General features: G+C 37.9%; 2 protein-coding genes across 2 annotated transcripts; both read right to left on the reverse strand.

Moving 5' to 3' along the window:
* Positions 1-1,279: 1,279 nt before the first annotated feature.
* Positions 1,280-7,741, reverse strand: sirt2 (sirtuin 2 (silent mating type information regulation 2, homolog) 2 (S. cerevisiae)). The gene is made up of 16 exons (XM_074641302.1): positions 7,572-7,741; positions 7,368-7,423; positions 6,225-6,273; positions 5,839-5,949; positions 5,682-5,723; positions 5,467-5,573; positions 5,311-5,367; positions 5,082-5,150; positions 4,709-4,838; positions 4,550-4,609; positions 4,310-4,365; positions 4,120-4,196; positions 3,749-3,800; positions 3,559-3,626; positions 3,041-3,107; positions 1,280-1,427 (listed from the first exon to the last, which is right to left on the reverse strand). The coding sequence occupies exons 1-16, from the start codon at positions 7,585-7,587 to the stop codon at positions 1,284-1,286; spliced, it is 1,161 nt and encodes a 386-aa protein (XP_074497403.1). The 5' UTR covers positions 7,588-7,741; the 3' UTR covers positions 1,280-1,283.
* A 987-nt stretch (positions 7,742-8,728) lies between these two features.
* Positions 8,729-14,762, reverse strand: dmac2 (distal membrane arm assembly component 2). The gene is made up of 6 exons (XM_074641303.1): positions 14,615-14,762; positions 11,890-12,080; positions 11,506-11,586; positions 10,511-10,650; positions 10,157-10,319; positions 8,729-9,366 (listed from the first exon to the last, which is right to left on the reverse strand). The coding sequence occupies exons 1-6, from the start codon at positions 14,630-14,632 to the stop codon at positions 9,192-9,194; spliced, it is 768 nt and encodes a 255-aa protein (XP_074497404.1). The 5' UTR covers positions 14,633-14,762; the 3' UTR covers positions 8,729-9,191.
* Between the last annotated feature and the right edge of the window lie 2,613 nt (positions 14,763-17,375).

Here is a 17,375-nt window from a genome sequence, read left to right on the forward strand (position 1 = left end):
TTTTGAATTGGTTTCCATTATTTTGATGGTAATGTAACCGTGTCCACCCTCCTTGTATTTTATTTATTTCATGTTACAACAATTCATGCTTTTTCAGATAACCCAAATAGTTTCCTATGATACAACTTCTTCACCCTATTTTAGCAATTCTTGTCTTTTTATCCTTCTTGAGTTTCTGCAGCACTTAAACAATCCCCAAAGATTTAAAAAGTAAAATCAACAAAGGACCAGCTAGCATCCTGACTCTAGAGAGAGCAAAGTTAATGTTATGGTGTGTACCATGTACAGTTTGTTGTTCCATAAGATTAAGAAGACATAACTTGCCTCATAAACATCTGAGAATTGTGTTAAAAGAAATGCGAGAAATCAAATCCAACAGGAGCAGAAGGTTAAGATTAAAAGGCTGTTCATTTAAAATATTTTAAAAGTTCCACTTTAACCTACTGTTATATTTACAACTACCTCAGCTCTCCTATCAGGTACTTATCCATAGTCAGTGTATTACCTACAGTAGATGACGTTTTTTCAGGTGAGCCTTTCTTTTAGGTGGCTTTTTTTTGCTGCCGACCGTCATCTACTGTAGATAACACACTGACTATGGCTAAGTACGTCATACAACCCCCTCTTCAAAACACCCATCCCTTTAAGACGTCACAGAACAATCAGGCCAACAAATTTTGGCTTGGGGGGAAAAGATAACAGATAAAATACACAATAGCCTGGTTATCTTTTGAGGAAGCTTAAACTGAAAATCACATCGTCACTGAAGTGAAGAGAGCTGAAGTGGTTTGGCCCAAATTACGCCATCTGCTGTGCTCAATAGCTGGTTGGGAGACAGTATAGTAGCTTGTTCTATAATTCAGCAAAGTAATGATCACACTGCCAGGGTTTAGGAGATATTAACCACCTTCCACGCTCTGAGATCTGTAAACATCAGCTGTACTTGAACAACGCCACCGCCTACTGCAGTCAAAATCTGCCCATGCATAGAGCTAACTGCCTTAAAAAGAAATATACAGCTAAGACAGATGCGAGCTAATGCAAAAAGGAAAGTAGATTAATGTCAGTAAAGTGCAGATGTGTGATATAAACAGAAGCATAAAACACAAGGATATCACGGCGAGATTGTTCAGAAGAATTAAATGTCCGCAGATGGAAAAGGAGAGTGTGACACCCGGTGGGCGAAGCTTCACTTCCAAACACAAACCCCGGGTATCCTCATCATCTCCATACGGTGACATCACCACAGTAGCTTCTCTTAGAAAGGGAGCCTTTTTAATAAGTTACTCTTCCTTTTTGGGCTCTGGTTCCACTGATGCAGCAGAGCTCGCCTCGGCTGCAGCTCCTTTGCTCTCACCGGCCTTCTCTTTCTTGTCCTGACTGTCAATCTTGGCATGCTCCTGCTTCACCAAGTCCTCCAGCTCCACCTGGAGAGAAGTGGAGGGCACAGACAACATGACGAATGTATGGAGACACAGAGGACGTTGACTGTACAATTACAGAAAAACAGTGCATGCTTTGCGTTCATCTAGAAGTCCACGGTGGTGACTAGCGACCACAACTTCACACAGGAACATCATAAATAGTTTACACTTTTTTTCTTTTTGCTTGTGCTGCAGTTCTATACTGACAAGACGACCACAGCTGCACCTTATACTAAACTGCTCACTGTATATTTAGGTATGTGGGTAGTGAGAGTCCATACAGATATATCTATGAGAGCTACTGATGTGGCCAATGAGTAGATATTCAATATCTTGAAACTAGACCATTTACATGCCTAATATCACAAGAGTTCAATGAACCTTAGAGGTGTCAAGTTAGATATGAAACTAGAGCAAGCAGGTGTTTAGCTTAGCTTAGCATAATAGGGGGGAACAGTTAGCCTCAAACAGTTCAAACTACCACGAGCGCTACTAAAACTCATTGATTAAGACATTGTATCCTCTTGTTTGTTTAATTCACACACAAACAGTAATGTAAAAATGATATTTTGTGGTTAAGTGGTGCAGCATTTCAGCTAGTTGCCTGGCAACCACTTATGACCCACGAGAAGTGTGTGGTGACGTCTGTATCTGCAGAGACCCTGCAGCCCTCTGCCTGTATTTTCTCTTTTCTTTTCATTTTGCTGAGTTCACGACATATCAGGGTGTCAACCTCTAAAAACGCAGCGACTAGGTGCTAGATGGTAAGCATGCATCCAAGAGGAAGCTATGAAAATGGCGAACTAGGGCTGCCCCCCTCTTAGTTGATTAGTCAAATAATTGGTCGGTTTTGGTCATTTTGGTCTTAGTTGACTAAGATTTCTTGAGTCGCTTAGTCATTTTTTATGCTTTTTTCATGCTGAATGACTTATTTCCAAGAAACTTATGAGCACATCTCTGGTAAACACAAGATTTAAAGTGGTGCCTTTGTGTGATTCTTTGTGGAGAATCTCAGTTTTACAGATCGGTCGATTAAATTAACTAATCGATTAGACGACATAATCTTATGAGTGTTTGTCGACTAAGAATTTATTTGCTCGAGGACAACCCTATGGCTGCAGAAAAAACGCAAATATAACGAGGCAAAACGCCAAGCGGACAAAGCTCGTTCCAAAACGCGAGTGAACCTGGGGTTGGCTTTCACCAACTGGCGAGCGGTTGAGGGGTCAACTTTGAATGTTGTGTTTACAAACCGCAATCAAAAAAATCCTTCTCATTGTGCCTTTAAAAGTAACAATTTAAATAATAAAAATTAAATTAAATAAGAGAGAGTATCTGAGATGTATAACAACTAAAACAACAGAAACATTCCCTCAAAAATGTTATTATTAAACTTTGACGAGACCTATGAGGGAAACAGTGATAGTAAATTGTGTTTGAATTACAGCAGTGGTTACATCGGCTTAATTACCTCCTGACTGAAATGATCACTACGGTCCAATGCTATATATCCTCAGAATCGTTTGTGGTTGTTCTCTGGTAAATGGACTGTACTCCAACAAGAAGTACAACCTTAAATGAGCACAGGATCTGTGAAAGAAGATTGTGTAACTTACCTTCCATCCCAGCAGCTCGGCTAGAGCCAAACAGCCATCATCACATGTACTGATGTGAGCTACATCTCTGGAGAGAAGAAACAAGGACACTGTGTTAGAACCTGGACAGGCTCCATACCACTTCTTCATTACCAGCACTAATTGCCTGACTGCTGAGTAACTACATTAAATATTAAGCTAAATGATGAGCACAGCACAGATGTAGTATGGCACAAGGTATCTCAATAAATCATCATCATGGATAATGCATTGGTGCCCTCTGGTGGTGCAAATGTAAACTGCATGATGCCCATTTAAACTGATACACTGAATACTTGCACATACTTAATATAAAATATATCAATCATTACTGAGCATTTTGGCCCAGTTGATCTATTTTTAAAAACATGTCATCTATTGTGTTTGATCAGATTCACATTACATGTACATTTTTTATATCAGATATAAGTTGCAACCGGAAGACAGATGTATTATAGTAAAACAGTTGGATAGAAGAAGTAGCAGCATCTCTGTATCACCTGTACGCCTTGTCTGAGTCAAAGTCCATCCCTCCTCCAAAACCCAGCAACCCGAATAGAGGATCAGCCTGCACAGAGAAACACACAGACAATGCTGCAGCTGCACAGAGAATCCAAGAAATACATCTATGACAGAAAAAAAGAGTCTGGATAAAGGCAGGAAATGGTTGATGAAGAGGTGAAGGCTCACCTGCCCTGCCTTCTCCATGTTAATGAGCAGTCTGGGGCAACTTTTTGAAACCCTAAATGACAAAAAAACACAGAAGAGAATAGAAAGAAAGGGGAAAACAAACAATTACTTAACAATATTTTAGTAACTAGAGCAATCTACTTACAATAAGTTCCAAAATGTGGGTGAGTGGGCCCTCAGCATCTTCCTCAGAAACACTTAAACAGACTAAGATTATTGCTGGAATCAAGCCTGAATTTTTCATAATGCAGGGCAGTCTCACTGGCTGCTAGACTACAGTACACTGCCAGATACTAGATATATACAGATTACTGCAGCAGTGTCTGTGCTCAGCAGTAGATGTCAGGAATATGAAAGCTGATCTGCAGTACCTGCCGACTAGACCTGCAAACGGTTGGACCTGCAGAGACGTCCCCATGACGATGAGAAGATCACAGCGAGGAAAGTCCTGACAAGTACATAAATAAGGTCGGTGAAAAAAACATACATTTCTGCAGAGGTGTTACATCAGTCACTCTTTAAACATGCATTTATGCGTAGAAACCGACACCGTGCGCTCACCATCTTCATTGAAGTGAAGAACCGAACAGGTAGATTCTCTCCAAAGAATACGATATCTGGGGGAAGACGAAAAAAGCACAGAGGTACAAAGACATACTGAGATAATTGGTGACACAATTATCTAGCAAGCATGTTTGTAAAGTAAAAGAGATACAATGGTGTGCAGAAAGGTCGGTAGGGCTTTTAGGAAGAGGAACAAGAGGAACTAAAATGAACAATGAGAGACAGAAATCAACTGACCTGGCTTCACCAAACTGCTGCACTTGTCACATCGGGGAATGTCATCAGAAAAGATTTTATCTACAAAGCAAAGGGAGGAGGTTAAAGTCCCAAATGGCTGAAATCACAACAACTCAATAATCAATAAGCTCTCTAAAAGCTCACAAAAGCAAAAGGCACCTTTCATCCAGTCCAGGTTGTACTCCTTGCGACAACGGAAGCTGACACAGTGGGACGTGAAGAACGTTCCATGAGCTTCGATTAGATTGTCTCCTTCGAGCCCGGCCACTCGCTCCAGAGTGTCAATGTTCTGAATGGACACATTTGAATTTGTTTATATCTATGTATATAGTATAGACTCCTGTTTTTATTATATCTTAATGTTATTGTTCTTTAATCATATTTTATACTTCTCATGTATAATTGTATTTTACTTATCTTATCTGTTCTGTATGTGCTGCTTCCATTTACCCGAATTCTTTGTATATTATCATTTTGTTAATAATAAAAAAAAGTATGAGAAGTGGAGACTCTAGCAGGGTTTTTTTCCTACCTGTGAGTAGCAGCGTCTCAAGAGCCCCTTGTCCTTCAGCAGCTTCATGAAGTAGTGACAGATTGTCGGCTGAACACCAATAAAAATCAACCACAAGACAACAAACACATGTGAGGCAGCTGATTGTTTTCTGAAGTTACATTTTATGCTTAAATGTTCCAATATATTTTTATTTTATACAGTTTTCAACAATTAATATGAGGCCTACAAGGCAGCAAGTGTTTTGTACCTTAAACTGTCCTGGGTACAACTCCCTGGCCAAGGCGAAGAAAGGCTCTGGATGTTTCTGAGATAGAAGATAGAGAACATTTTTTAGGGCCCCGGAGAAAGTTGTTACATACTCCAGTGTGTCATTCTTCAAATGTTGAAAGCAATCTTTACACACCTTAAAGTATTCTATCTGGAAGATGGCCTCTGGGTAAGGCAGGTTATATTTTTGCAAGTTTGCATACAGGCCAGATCCTGGTGAGCGGAAATCAGGGATCCCAGCCGCTGTGGGTGGAGATGATGTTGACGGTTATAGATTAAGACTTATACAAACAAAACAATGATTACTGAGAGTAGTTTGATACTTTTAAATATTTGTTCTGAGACACTCACATGTGGATATTCCTGCTCCAACCATGCAGATTATGTTTTTACCTGTGAGGATGCAAAGAAATGTCTGACTTAAATAAATAAGAAGGCTCTATGAAAACAGGCTTGTAAGCAGTAAATGAATCCACTATGGTCAGCCATAATGGATGAGCTGACTCACATTTGCCGCTCTTTATGTACTGTGCCACTCCGTCCAGAGTCAGATCATCCAGAACTTTGTCTGGTGAGCCGAGGCCCAGGGTGCTGGAGAAGAGGTTACGCAGGAAGTCCACTAGCAGGAACACAGAGAACAAGATGATGAAGCATTTAAGAATAAACACAACACTATGCATGCAGATAAAACCAATAATAGGGGAATTAACTTTAAAAAATGTATTCATGAATAATAAATTATTGTAAGCAGTACATCTACAGTATGATGACACATTACATTAAATAACGGTGTAATAATATACCAGATGTGTTAATTAACAGGACAACAGCTGTAAAAGAGTTTCTATTCAAGTTGTTTGCACCATTGCCTCAGATAATCCTGTTTTCACATACTCTCTGTGTCTCCTGCAGCCTCCTCCCCACTGCTGTCGTCGGATTGCTCCTAAAAAAAGACACAATACTGACATTAAAACCAGTGACTACGAGCAATGTTCAATGTGTATATGGATGACTTATCGAAACAATTGAATGGGTTTAACACAGGCTGTCTTGTTGGAAACTCTGTTATCAATCATCTAATGTATGCTGATGACCTGGTAATGCTCAGTCCATATAGTGCTGGGCTGCAGCAATTACTGAAGGTATACTCACAATACGGTAAAGACTACGACATTAAATGTAATGCCAAAAAGAGTAATGTGATGATAGTCAGAAGTAGAGAAGATAAGAAATTAGTTCTTCCTGTGTTTCATTTGTGCGATATTCCTCTCACGACATGCAAGGAAATAAAATACCTTGGCCATTTTCTCACTGATGATTGGAACGATGACAGAGATATCTATCGACAGTGCTGTAAACTATATGCTCAGGCAAATATGTTGCTTCGTAAGTTCAGTGTGTGTTCTGTGTGTGTTCTGTAAATGCAAAATGTTCATTATTTAGAGTTTTCTGCACGCCTTTGTACACAGCTCATCTTTGGTTTAGCTACAAGAAAAGTAGTATGCGAAGGCTCATAGTGGCTTACAATGATGCAATGAGGTTGTTGTTGGGTTCCCCGATGGCATAGTGCCAGTCAACTGTTTGTGTCCTCTGGTTTTCCTACATGTGAGGCACTTTTATTTTGTCGTTTGGATGAGTCAGAGAACAGCATCATAGAGGCTTTAACCAGCCCGAGCAAGAGCTGCACTAGTCGGTACTCATCCAGGCTCAGAAAACACTGGCGAGATAGCCTATACATATGAATTGAATGATGAACTGCTGTGATCTTATCTTGTATGTCTTTTGTTTCTTTTTCTTTTCTTTTCTTGCTATGGACCCTCCTGTGTGTCTGAAATAAAGTTTGAATTGAGCAGTAAACCTGCTGTGAATGGCTGCTTTCTTCCCCCGAGATCTGCGTTAGTCAGACGATGACAGATGACTGCTTTGTTTGGATAGGCTCTAACAAAGCTAACAACAATAACCCCATCTAACGTTGCCTGCTAACATCCACTAGCTAACGTTACAGTCTCGTAACTACAGACAAGCTGTTTTCCTCACCTCTGGTTCAGGGGTAGCCTCCTCCTCCTCCTCTTCTTCTTCTTTTTTAGGAAGTTCTACAAATGCAAATTTAAAAAAAAAACACATTAAACTCTGGCTCAACATGTTTCTCTGTAAACGAGTTGTTAGCTTCATAGCTAGCTCGGTGTAGCATCGTCTGTTTGTCAACGTTTCACTTAATAAACACCTCAGAGAGTCTCCTACCTGATGAACCAGACATCTAACCGTCTACTGAGACCTTTCAACCACAAGAGTCCGAATGACAACTAATTAAAATCACAGTTTTCACCAAGTAACGACGACAGGTATCTAATCTACTACAGCGAGCACACAGCTGGACCGTGTTGTTGTTGTCCGTCAGAAACACCGTCCGTGTAGGTTGTGACCCAGTTCTCTTGACATAATTGGTTCCTACCGCTGATAATATGTTGTTAGATGTCGCGTAAAACTCTAAATACTACAAACTCACTGTGAATAAACATGGGTGAGATGATAAAATTACAATTTTAAAGGTCCCATATTATAAAAAGTGAGATTTTCATGTCTTTTATATTATAAAGCCGGTTTAAGTGCTATATAAATACTGTTAAACTATCAAAACACTCAATATACGGAGAAACACACACAACCCCGTATTCAGTTAATTGTGTTTGAAACAAGCCGTTAGGATTTCTGTCCATTTGTGATGTCACAAATATAAAATATATAGATTATTACAAGGTTTTAAACGTAAACATTCTAAATGTGTCACAGTGTATTTCCTGTTGCAGTGTATGTGAATAACATCACCTGACAGGAAGTAAACATGGACCCAAGCTGTTGCCGAGCAACGCAATTCCGTTAAAATGCACTAAAACGGAGCGTTTCAGACAGAGGGGGAATACAGGTATATTCAGGCAGACAGTATGAGGAAAATAATGTTGTTTTTTTTAACATTACAGCATGTAAACATGTTCTAGTAGAAACACAAGATACAAGTATGAACCTGAAAATGAGCACGATATGGGACCTTTAAATAAACTTGAAATAAATATTACCCAACATGAAGTAGAACTAGCTTACAACAAGCTCTGTTCACATCAAAACTGGCTACCAAATCATTGCAGATGGTATCTTTACATACAAAAGCAGCAGTGATTCCTTCATCCCCATTCACTGTTGTCTCCCAGTCTAACCGGTGTCTTCATCCGCCCATTGTACGGTGTAACACTGCTGCAGTACGAGGCTCATACTGGATTATGGGCTTTAGTTTCCTCACATAAGCTTCCACTGTGAAGATTAGACACACATGGCCTCCATAGTCTGTTAAACATGACTAATGGATTCACAGGTAAAGGTAATACATTTACAATAATCATGTTATTGCACAATAAATATTTTATTCAGTACATTTACAATCATATTTACATTTCAGCAAATAAATCCATTGCCATATTTGCAGACAATTTGCTTGAGACAAACATAATTTTGAATACATTTAGAATTACATCCTAAATGTGCAGATGAATAACAATGCAAAAACAATCCAACAAACTTGAGGTAGTACATTTTTGTCGTACACTTGCTGAATTATTTTCTTTTTTACATGCTTATATCTAATTGAATGTTCCCAGTGGTTCATATGGGTGGAGAGTGTCAAGACTTTGCTGTTCTGGATCTTCTCTCCGATACCGAAAATAATCTGTCATGGTTGTATTGCTGCAAGATGTTTCCTCTGCACGTCTCTTTGCTCCATCAGACCACCTTGAACTGACATCAGAGCTCTCACAGAGGACTCTTTCTCTTTCTGAACAGAGTCTCTTGATTCCCGTCCCTGCCTATTCCCTACCTCTGTCCTTGCTTGTACTCCTCCTCCTCCTCTCCTCCCTCCTGCCTTAGGCTGTGGTCATAGCCAGTAGCAGTGATCTGGCACTGCGGTAACATCTCCTCCAGCAGGATAACGACCAACCCAGGACTCGAAATCCCAGGGAGGGACGACACGTCTAGACGCCGCAGTCCCCTGCAACACACAACACAGAAAGGGAGGAATTTAAAGCCAGGTTTCCACCAAGAAGTTCCTAGTAATTTTAGTCCCTGGAAATACTTTTCCAGGAACTAAAAGGTTTCTTCAGCCTATTGTTGTCTGTGATTCCATAGCGGTCTAAAAGCCTACGAAGATTAGACAAATTAGTCCACTGACATGTGAAAAAGCAACATGACATGGGATGCGGGCTGCTGACGGTCACTGCAGTAAACACACTCTGCAGCCTGCCGTTCAGTGTCCACCTGTTTCATCTAAAAAACATGTAATGAATGAAACGCAGCGGAGTAAAATGAAACTAAGAGCGTCCGTCTCCACAGTAAATCATCTGTTGAGTGTTTGATGCTTTAGAACGTAACCGCTGTGAAACAATAAGAAAATAACTTTTCTTTCTCTCATTCACAGCATCGCCGCGCTGTCTCTCTACCGCTCGCCCGCGCGATCTGAGTGCTTCCTTGTTTTATGAATAAAGCGGTACAGTTTAAGCAGCAGCGCTGTGTGTGTGTTTCACCAATCAGTGATGGTTATCCTTGAAACCTCCACCCCAAAAGTTCCTGTACTTTCAGAAAGTACTACCCCCCCGACGAGGGCCTTTTTAGGGGGTCAAATGTCCCCGGAACTTAATTTAGACCCTGGTCTCTGCGGTCGAAACAGTGAATTCCTCAAAAGGTTCCTAGTTCCTTGGGATATTTCCTGTGGTCAAAACGGGGCTTAATACAACAGTAGTGTTTGGGTAATAATAACTTGTTGTAAGTGTTATGATACTTACTTGAGATTCCTGAGTGCAGCCAGACCGCCTGTAGTGATGCGTGGACAGTGAGAGATATCCAGTTCCTCCAGAGAGTCCTGGAGCACATGGAGCCTGGCCAGGAACCAGTCGTCCACTTCAGGACATCCTCGTAATGACAGAGTCCGCAAAGATTTCTGTTCCTCTGAGGGAGGACAAAGCAGATCAAAAACACTGAAATTACATGTCAACTATGATTAAAATGAATTATTGGTACAGTTGCCTGACAGAGTAAGCCGGAGAGAAAATTAGATTATATTTGGAAAAAAAAGTGATTTTGAAGGGGAAAAAGAAAGAAACTGAAATAAAAACCAAGGCTGAGTTGGAGCTCATTACCCAGGTTCCCCAGTCCTCTGTAGTTGATGACTGTGTAGCTCATGTTTACTTCCTCTAGTGGTGTGTTTTTGTGTTCCAAGAAGTCCCAACTGAACTTGCCCCTCTGGTCTGCACGAAACCACTCTGACTGGCCAACATACCTGAAGACACAACACAGACGATCACATGAAGGCTGGATCACAGCGACACACTTGAGACACGACTATTATCAAATCCTCATCTCTGCTGCATTATTACAGATTATGTGCAAACATTTTGCAAGACACTAACGCTGCATACAAAAACACAATATCGTATGTTAATAACTACCAGACAGAGTGATGGACCAAAGAATCTTTTCGATTGTGTTTAATGCATTTGAACTCATTTAAAAGACATTGAATGTGAATAGAGTCTGACATCCAGCCGATAGCATACTGGATGTCAGTCTCTTATGGTATGAGTCAATCCCCAATCAATTAGTCTATCAACAGAAAATGAATAAACTATTTTAGTAATAGCCAAAACTTCAAACATTCTCTTTTCAATGTGAGGATCTTCTGCTTTTCTCTGTTTAATATCACGTAAATACAAAATCGTACGTTTTGGACAGTTGTTTGGACAAAACAAGGCATTTGAAGATGCCACCCAACTCTTGATGGGTATTTTTCACAATTTTTGGACATGTTATAAACCAAATAGTTAATTCATTGAATTATCTGAATCGGCAGATTAATCAGTGATGAATGTAATTGTTACTTGCAGTCCTACAGTACATGAATGTTTCATCGCAGTCAACTTACATGAAATTAGTTCATACAGAAAAACAGATGCAAAACCCCTAAACAACAGGTTCAGAAATCAGTAGCTGTCATGCCATTTTTAAGAGTTGTATTATAATAAGTTGAGTGATCATTTAACACCATATTGCCAAGTACAGTCTGAAGGCTGACATCTTAAATCTACAGTGTATCCATGTGACAAACTGAGCAGAGACAAGGTAACAAGGCACTCACCTAAATCCTCCCTTCAGACTCAAGATATAATACGCTGATGCTATGTCTGACCCATAGAAATTCTGAGTGTAGCCATAGTAACTGTGAAAGACAGAAAGGAAAAGTCAGTGATGGTCAAATATCTACAAGTAACTTGACAAACTGCATGTGAATGGACTAAAAGCATGTCGTCAGTGTCACAACTGTTATTTCACAGCACAAAGCCTAAAGACTTTTATGATTGTTAGCGATGGGCGAATGATACCGAAGCTCCTGTGAGGCGCAACGTTTCAATACATTGTGTCAGTGCTCGTGTCAAATGAGGAATACGCCATGACTGATGACGTCTGTAGTTTCAAACCACATCACATTGTGACTCATGATGCATCTCTGAAGGTTTCTTACGCATTCTTCTTCTGAATCCTCTTCTTCCTCAGTTTAGACCCCCAGTTCACGAGCCACTCTATATCATAGAAACGCTGGGTGAGGTAGAGGAGGAGCCTCGTGTGAAGAGGAGGGGGAGACACGGAGCTGGAGCTACACGGTCGCCTGGCAACCATGAGGAGAGGCAACCGCTGGCAACATCTGTGTAGAGACTGTGGAGAGAGACAGAGGAGAGAGATTGAGAAGAAAGAAAATAAAAAAATATAAAAAGTTTATATTTAAGATAAGATAAGATAAGATATTCCTTTATTAGTCCTGCAGTGGGGAAATAGGCAGTGTACAGCAGCAAAGAGGATAGTGCAAAAAACAAGATGCATCAGCTAACACAGTAAAACAAAGAGCTAAACAAAGTGTCACAAAAATATGAACCATTTAAATAGAAGGAAGTATAAAAATAGGAGCAGTATATACAGTATTGACAATAAACAGACTATTAACAAAATTGCACAAGTGGTGTATGATATTGCACAGTGAGAATGAAATGAAATTCCACCTGAAAATATCAGGTTATTGTCAGTTTTTGGTGTGTAAGTGTAAGTGGTCTACTGGGAGCAGTGCTGGTTGTGGAGTCTGACAGCTGCTAATTACTCGATAATGTAATAATAGGACTAAGTTTGTTACTTTGTAGCAGATGGAACAGGCGACATATCTTTTTAGCATGTCTATTTGGAAGATTTATAATGTTAAAGTTACTACGACCAACCGCGAACACAGTTTGCTGAAAGTCACCAGTTAACACGGTCACATTAAACCAGGGGTCAGCAACCTTTACTATCAAAAGAGCCATTTTAGGCAAAAAAATAAATAATAATCTGTCTGGAGCCGCAAAACATTTGAGCATTGTGATGAAGGTAACACAGTTTATAGTCTAAGTATATAGTATATAAGACTAATGCAGTGAGGGCCAAAGAGACAATGTACTACGGAGTATTAGGGCCACATTGAGGGAAAAGAAATCTGAGATTTACAGAATAAAGTCAGAATATTACAAGAAAAAAGTCATAACTTTACGAGAGAAAAAGTCGTAATATTACGAGAATGAAGTCAAAACTTTATGAGAAAAAAAAGTTTTAATATGAGAATAAAATCATAACTTTACAAGAAAAAAAGAAAATAACACATAAAATTACTACTTTATAATATTATGACTTTATTCTCGTAATATTATGAATTAATTTCCATAATATTATGAATTTATTCTCGTAATATTATGACTTTACTCTCGTAATATTATGACTTTATTCTCGTAATATTATGACTTTATTTCCATAATATTATGACTTTACTCTCGTAATATCATTAATTTATTCTCGTAATATCATGACTTTATTTACATAATATTATGAATTTATTCTCGTAATATTATGACTTTATTTCCATAATATTATGACTTTACTCTCGTAATATCATTAATTTATTCTCGTAATATTATGACTTTATTTACATAATATTATTAATTTATTCTCGTAATATTATGACTTTACTCTCGTAATATTATGACTTTATTCTCGTAATATTATGACTTTATTTCCATAATATTATGACTTTACTCTCGTAATATCATTAATTTATTCTCGTAATATCATGACTTTATTTACATAATATTATGACTTTATTCTCGTAATATTATGACTTTATTTCCATAATATTATGACTTTACTCTCGTAATATCATTAATTTATTCTCGTAATATTATGACTTTATTTACATAATATTATTAATTTATTCTCGTAATATTATGACTTTACTCTCGTAATATTATGACTTTATTCTCGTAATATTATGACTTTATTTCCATAATATTATGACTTTACTCTCGTAATATCATTAATTTATTCTCGTAATATTATGACTTTATTTACATAATATTATGAATTTATTCTCGTAATATTATGACTTTACTCTCGTAATATTATGAATTTATTCTCGTAATATTATGACTTTATTCTCGTAATATTATGACTTTATTTCCATAATATTATGAATTTATTCTATTCTCGTAATATTATGAATTTATTCTCGTAATATTATTGATTTATTCTCGTAATATTATGATTTTATTCTTGTAATGTTATTACTTTATTTCCATAATATTATGACTTTATTCTCGTAATCTCAGATTATTTTTTTCCTCAATGTGGCCCTAATACTCTGTTGTGCCATAGACCTACAACAATGATAAATCACAATGAAAATGTAAACAAAAAAACAGTTCTTCATTTCCACAATTTATTTTATAAATCCACAGGGAGCCACTGGAGAGGAGCTAAAGAGCCGCAGGTTGCTGACCTCTGGTCTATAGTATGTAGACTGCTACAACTAAGTTTACTATACAGCTACATGCAGCATGTTGTATCATTAGGTACATGCAGCATGTTGTATCATTAGGTACATGCAGCATGCTGTATCATTAGGTACATGCAGCATGTTGTATCATTAGCTACATGCAGCATGTTGTATCATTAAGTACATGCAGCATGTTGTATCATTAGGTACATGCAGCATGTTGTATCATTAGGTAACGTTACAGCCTTTTAGCAGGAAATACCAACAATAACACACACATTCAACCTATAAACTGAGTGTAAACACAACTATACTCTGCCATTTAAAAAGAGCAAGTGCTGTAAAACGTTTTTAAAGACTTTAACTGTATTATTTAGTTGATATTTGAAGGGTAACTCACCATGAAGGAGGACGACATGACAGCAGCGTTCAACCGGAAGTCGGAAGGGACAAACGTTGCACCTTCCTTCGCGTTTCCGGTTAGTTGTTGTTGTTCATGACGTCAGACGCTAGATGACGCTCTATGCACGTCTCTGATACAGACCAGGTTAACCTCACCTGACCTGAGATACACTCCAAGACAGGAGTCACAAATAAGAAGACATGATGGACAAGAGTTTCAAACAGTACAGGTGTAACACAAACAAATATATATATAAATATATATACATATATAAATATAAATAAATATAAATATATATAAATATAAATATATATATATTTTTTTTTTTTCCCCTAGGCCATCAAACTTTTAAATAGATAATTCATACGACACCTTCTCACACAAAAATATATCTTATACTGTATATACTGTATATGTTCTTCATGTATATGTTCTTAATATGCCCTTGTACAAAGTATTTCCTTTTATAATTGTAATATAACTTATTATTTTAATGGAGCTTCCTAGCAAAAAGCTTTTCACACGATTGTACCTGTATAACCGGCGTGACAATACAAATCTTGAATCTTGAATCTTGAATTTTGAATATATTTTATATAAAATATATAAAATATTCATGTATATATATACACAGCCAAAGTGAAGACCCACCAAAAGAGTGTGGTGACATGTAAATGTAAATAAAATAGACTGGGGGTTCTGTTTTATTGCATTTGAATATTGTCCACTGTACAGCAGGTTAAGTCTTTGTAAATGAAATGTCAAATGCCGTTTTCATTTTCAAATGGTTAGAAAATTGCATTTTAACTTTAATTATGACTTAAATACTGCTTGCACAAATGGAAAAATTAGGCTACATTGTTTATATTGCATTTTTATTTTCAAATTTGATTTAACATTTGAATATTGTCCACTGTACAGCAGGGTACGACTAAATGTCAAACAGCTTTTCCATTTTCATTTTAATATACAAGTATGTGAAAATGAAATGTAAATCGTATTATTGCATTTTCTTTTGGATTTTTACTAAAATGACAAATACATATGTGGAAAATTATAATGCTATTGTGGAATTGCATTTTTATTTTCAATTTTACTTTGTCATTTTAATTGTTATATATAGTTCTATACCAAACATATATGCAAAACAAATTTAATATGCCCTCGTAACAACAGCATGATACACCCTATTCATGTTTTTATCTAGAAATAATTACAACTTACTGCTGGAAAAAGGGAAAAGCGGGACATTTTAGTTGACACTAAAGAAAACAAAGAACAAAAAATAACCAAAAAGAAAGAAAGAAAGAACAAAAATAGAATAATTGTTACCCAACAGCTCAGCAGCTGTTAAGTACTCAACCATCATCTTAGCTTTTTACAAACATCATATTCTCCTGTTTTACCTTTTTTTTTTTTTTTTTTTTTTTTTTACATATAAGTATTAGGCCATGGATAGCAATCAGGCTATATGACAATAAAGCCTTGCATTTTTTAAAACTGAATCTATTGTAGATTTCCATTGGACATATCACTACTGAAATAACTTCCCCTAAAATAATTCTTTCAGGTTCCTAATGATTGGTGCAAATATCAAGCACTAACTGAATTAATCACCTCAAGGTGGCAACCGACAGCTTCAGTCTGCTGCAGGTGTATGCTGTGTTACATCTCCAGGCTGATATTTATTCAATTTTCCTCCAAGCATTGTCTGGTTCTCCTCCGTAATACCACAGGGAGAGAAGACGATTTTAAACTGCACATGTCTGACAGATGTGTCACTGAAAAACAAGCATACCAACCCCACACCCACTCTGCTCCTGTCACTATTACACACATAGAAGCTCCCCAAGCTCCTGAGCTCACACTGAGTGTGATATGACAGACGGCTCTCACCTGCTGGTGTAAACAATTAACAAATGAGATCACGGTTCAAGCTTCTCCCGTGTGTTTGCAGAGGATTGGCAGAGAAAAGAAGCAACAGTGGATATAGTGAGGCAAACAAAGGGGTTTAGTGTAATAGTGATCAAGTGTGTTCAGTGAGTAGTCCATAATATATATAATGCAACAGGGACCAATATAAACACCAGCCCGTTCTCATTTCCTGGGCGTCAAACAACGACGATTTGTCACGGCCGTTGGCGTTCGTACAGTCATCGGTAGGTGACGCACCGGGCTTTCCATTAACTACAATGTAAACCCATCTGCGTCAATATCAAACGCTCAGGGAAAGTGCGCCGGGAGTGTGGTGATGTAGTTTAAAGAGCGAAAGAAGCACATAGGGCGGACGGGACGGAAGGTGGGTGGGTCCAACAAACACAAGGCTTTCATCCAGGAGACCGCTGTTCGTGAGTCTCACGTTCACAACGTTCATTTTCATTTTCACTGTACAAATGTAGTAGTTTTAAGCCCAACCAAGTTGTTTTTTCCTAAACGTAACTGAGTGGTTTTGTTGCCTAAACCTAAGCAAGTGTTTTTGTTTAATTCACAATGTTAACCGCGTGTTTACTGCGACCGAAAAGTGACGCCGAGGGGTCTGACAAAGCGTCAGTATGTGACGAGTTGGGATGAGAATGCGGGGTACCACACGGTTCTTTGCTGGTTCCATTATTATTTACAATCTACCTAAACAATATTATTACCCCAATTGGGAGTTGGGATGAGAACGTGTTGAACAACATTCTGTCAGAAAAATATTAGTTTTATCGTAAAACCATGAAGATTTGTACATGTATGACATTTAAAAGTAACAACAAGG

This window comes from Sebastes fasciatus, chromosome 7, assembly GCF_043250625.1.
Source record: "Sebastes fasciatus isolate fSebFas1 chromosome 7, fSebFas1.pri, whole genome shotgun sequence".
Classification (NCBI taxonomy): domain Eukaryota; kingdom Metazoa; phylum Chordata; class Actinopteri; order Perciformes; family Sebastidae; genus Sebastes; species Sebastes fasciatus.

What these genes read in the sequence shown, in the direction of transcription:
- dmac2 (XM_074641303.1), bottom strand. An exon ending in AGGATTCAGAAGAAGAATGC is followed by an intron (nt 11,587 to 11,889) that starts GTAAGAAACCTT and finishes TGTCTTTCACAG; the next exon opens with TTACTATGGCTACACTCAGA. An exon ending in GCTGCACTCAGGAATCTCAA is followed by an intron (nt 9,367 to 10,156) that starts GTAAGTATCATA and finishes TGTGTGTTGCAG; the next exon opens with GGGACTGCGGCGTCTAGACG.
- sirt2 (XM_074641302.1), bottom strand. An exon ending in CAACCTGGACTGGATGAAAG is followed by an intron (nt 4,610 to 4,708) that starts GTGCCTTTTGCT and finishes TTTGCTTTGTAG; the next exon opens with ATAAAATCTTTTCTGATGAC. An exon ending in TTTGCAGGTCTAGTCGGCAG is followed by an intron (nt 3,801 to 4,119) that starts GTACTGCAGATC and finishes TTTGTCATTTAG; the next exon opens with GGTTTCAAAAAGTTGCCCCA.